The sequence below is a fragment of the Octopus bimaculoides genome, chromosome 30, assembly GCF_001194135.2.
Source record: "Octopus bimaculoides isolate UCB-OBI-ISO-001 chromosome 30, ASM119413v2, whole genome shotgun sequence".
NCBI lineage: Eukaryota > Metazoa > Mollusca > Cephalopoda > Octopoda > Octopodidae > Octopus > Octopus bimaculoides.
Window position 1 is genome coordinate 4815990 of NC_069010.1, and position 1251 is coordinate 4817240.

The 1251-nt window shown below is 38.7% G+C and overlaps 1 protein-coding gene across 1 annotated transcript in view; it reads left to right on the forward strand.

Annotated features, from left to right (window-relative positions):
- Nucleotides 1-1251, forward strand: part of LOC106881806 (tetratricopeptide repeat protein 5) — a 14443-nt gene that overhangs the window by 9832 nt on the left and 3360 nt on the right. The window contains exon 5 of the mRNA XM_052978093.1: nucleotides 685-738. Within this exon, the coding sequence (XP_052834053.1) occupies nucleotides 685-738 (54 nt within the window). The remainder of the gene's footprint in view (nucleotides 1-684; nucleotides 739-1251) is intronic.

Genomic DNA, 1251 nt, shown 5'->3' on the forward strand with positions numbered 1-1251 from the left:
CCTAACGCCAACCACTCCGAGAGTGTATATATATATATATCATCATCATCATCATCATCATCGTTTAACGTCCGCTTTCCATGCTAGCATGGGTTGGACGATTTGACTGAGGACTGGCAAGCCAGAAGGCTGCACCAGGCTCCAATCTGATCTGGCAGTTTCTACAGCTGGATGCCCTTCCTAACGCCACCGGCATGAGGGCCAGTCACACAGTACTGGCAACGGCCATGCTCAAAAGGGTGTTTTTTTACGTGCCACCTGCACAGGAGCTAGTCCATGCGGTACTGGCAACGACCTCGCTCGAATGATTTTCTAACGTGCCATTATTATTGTCATCGTCATCATTATTATTATTATTATTGCTGCTACTGCAAACTGGCAAAATTGTTAGGATGCCGAAGAAAATGCTTATTGACATTTCTCTCAAGTTTTACTTTCTGAATTCAAATTCTGCCGAGGTTGACTTTGCCTTTTATCCTTTCTTGTTCAATAATATAAGTACCAGTTGAACACTGGGTTCTGTGTAATCAGCTCACCATCTCCCCGAAATTGCTGGCCCTGTGCCAAAATTTGAAACCATTATCATCATCATTATTACTAAGATGGCAAGCAATTAGAACATGCTTGTATATATATATATGCACACATAGATGCACCTTAACAAATTTTCTTCGTTTATTCCAGGTGAGAGACCCAGTTGCCAAAAATAATCCTGATCTCCATTTTAACAGAGCCATCGTAAGTCATATATTATCACTCATTTTTATGATGTCAGCAGTGGTGGTTATGGTAGGATCGCTGTTTATCCCCAGCTCAGCAGTTCCTGCTATTATCATCCTGTCCTTTGAGGGGAAGATTTCTTCAGAACTACATCATACAATGCAGGGATGTACAACTTCAATATTCTCAAAAAAGACCACCAGCAGTCCTTACCGTAAATCCTTGAGTATAATATGCAGGGGATTTTTAGGGGGCTGTACCTCTGAAAAACCTACACCTTGTGTATAATACACACCCCTTTTCTAACTTGAGTCAAGGAGGTCTATATAACGTCCTTGGTTTGTAAACATATATACATTAACGTCCTTTATTATTATTTTATATATAACATAATGCAAACGTGTAGCTTTTTTGTTAATTTTGTTAGCAGAAAATAAAGAAATAACAGTAATAACGTCAGTGAAAAATAAATATTAAGTAAATTGCCTTTATACATTTATCACCATCAGTTACAAAAGCAAAATCATTTAT